Consider the following 2,254-nt stretch of genomic DNA (forward strand, 5'->3'; position numbering starts at 1 on the left):
ACAACTTTAAAGGCGATTTTCTCAATATTTTGATTTCTTTGCACCCTCAGATTCCAAATATTCAAATAGTTGTATCTCGACCAAATATTGCCCTATCTTAACAAACCATACATCAATGGAAAGCTCATTTATTCAGCATAATGGTTTTGTGCTCCAGGGTCACATATGGTAGAAAAGAGTCAGAACTGGAGTGTTTGGCGATCATGATTCTGACGTTACGCTTACGTTACCTTCCTCCTCTGGTGTTTGAAGCTGTTCCTCCTCTTGCGATGGATCACTCTGATGCTGTACAGAGCGCCGAACAGCAGAAGAGCTCCAGCTATTCCAATCCCGACCGGAGCCAACATCCCCGACACATAACCAGCCTACGAGAGACCAGCGGAGAGCTTCAGTCTTTCTGAAAGAGTCTCTTCTGCTCACCTGGACTGCATTTATTTGATAAAAAATACAGTAAAAATTGTGAAATAGTTTTGTAATTTAAAACAGCTGTTTTTTATGTGAATCTCTGTTAAACTGTAATTTATTTCTGTGATGCACAGCTGTATTTTCAGCATCATTACTCCAGTCTTCAGTGTCACATGATCTTCAGAAATCATTCTAATATGCTGATTTGCTGCTCAAGAAACATTTCTGATTATTATCAATGTTGAAAACAGTTAATATCTTTGTGGAAACCGTGATACATTTAATTTTTCAGGATTCACAGATGAACAGAAAGTTCAAAAGAACAGCGTTTATTTGAAATAGAATCTTTTGTAACATTATAAATGTCTTAACTGTCACTTTTGATCACTTTAATGCATCCTTGATGAATAAAAGCATTAATTTCAGTTTTAAATCTTACTTACCCAAAACTTTTGAATGGTAGCATGTCATTTCACAAAAATAGTAATAATAATAAATGTTTCTAATAAATCAGCATATTAGAATGATTTCTGAAGATCATGTGACACTGAAGACTGGAGTAATGATGCTGGAAATACAGCTGCGCATCACAGAAATACATTACAGTTTAACACATAGTCACATAGAAAACAGCTGTTTTAGATTACAAAACTATTTCACAATTTTTACTGTATTTTTGATCAAATAAATGCAGCCTCGGTGAGCAGGAGAGACTTCTCCAGTGTTGTGAAAACAAACGAGTCGTACCTTCTCTCTGATAAGCTCAACCCAGCTCCGCACTGCAAACAACAGACAGAGAATGAGCTCTCTTTATTAATGCTGATGACAGATGAGATGATCATAAGCTGGTTCTCACCCAGGCCCTGGTTCCGCTGCACCCAGACGGGAGGAGGAGGGATCAGGCCATACGGCGGACTTCTGTGGGGTGCTATGGTGCTCTCTGTCAGGTCCTCTTCACTCTCCTCCTCCTCCTCAGAGTCCATCTCCTCGTCCTCTTCATCTTCATCGGGCTTCTCTGTAAGACCGAGACGTTCAGCTCGCAGTGCATCAGACACTACACACTCTTAAAAAGAAACGTGCTTAAAGGGGTCATCGGATGCCCATTTTCCACAAGTTGATATGATTCTTTAGGGTCTTAATGAAAAGTCTGTAACATAGTTTGGTTAAAATTTCTCAATGGTAGTGTAAAAAACACCTTTTTTACCCTTCACCTTTAGTTTTAAGAGTGTAGCACCGCTGCTGTAAAGGGAGACACTGCGGGCAAAAACACTGTTTTTCATGCACCTGTCAAGTTTGAGATTTTGGGATTTTTGGTTTTTCATCAAGTGTTTTTTCAGACTGTAGTGGAAAGAAAACATCCGAAAGACACTGTTAAGTGTTTCTTTTACAGCACTTTATCTATTTCAATGCAGAAAACGATTCTCTTACTTAGTATTTTTGTCTTGTTTTCTAGTATAAATATGTTGAATCAAGATGAATTTACTGAACACTCTTAAAAATAAAGCTGCTTCACGATGCCATAGAAGAACGTTTTTTTGTCTAAATGGTTCCATAAAGAACCTTTCTGTTTCACAAAAGCTTCTTTGAAGGTTCTTCAGATTATAAAAAGGTAAAAAAGAGACGGTTCTTTTATAGCATCGCTGTGAAAAACCTTTAAGCACCTTTATTTTTAAGAGTGTACAAGTAAAATGAATTAAGATATTGTGTCTTGTTTTCTGTAAAAAAATTAATAAATCAACATTCCTTAAAACAAGCAAAAATATCTGCCAATGAGGCAAGAAAAATAATCTTGTTTAGCTTTGAATTAAAATTATTTTCTTACTCCATTGGAAGATATTTTTGCTTGTTT

The 2,254-nt window shown here is 36.7% G+C and overlaps 1 protein-coding gene across 2 annotated transcripts in view; it reads right to left on the bottom strand.

The window, feature by feature from the left end:
- The window catches only part of armh4 (armadillo like helical domain containing 4), a 17,108-nt gene that overhangs the window by 3,780 nt on the left and 11,074 nt on the right, over window positions 1–2,254 (bottom strand). For both annotated transcript variants that reach the window (XM_016519503.1, XM_016519502.1), the window contains exons 5-7: window positions 1,262–1,420; window positions 1,153–1,184; window positions 231–365 (exon numbers count right to left, since the gene is read on the bottom strand). In XM_016519503.1, coding sequence (XP_016374989.1) covers window positions 231–365; window positions 1,153–1,184; window positions 1,262–1,420 — 326 coding nt within the window. The remainder of the gene's footprint in view (window positions 1–230; window positions 366–1,152; window positions 1,185–1,261; window positions 1,421–2,254) is intronic.

Source organism: Sinocyclocheilus rhinocerous, unplaced genomic scaffold (assembly GCF_001515625.1).
Source record: "Sinocyclocheilus rhinocerous isolate Xijiao unplaced genomic scaffold, SAMN03320098_v1.1 scaffold2644, whole genome shotgun sequence".
NCBI classification, from domain to species: Eukaryota; Metazoa; Chordata; class Actinopteri; order Cypriniformes; family Cyprinidae; genus Sinocyclocheilus; species Sinocyclocheilus rhinocerous.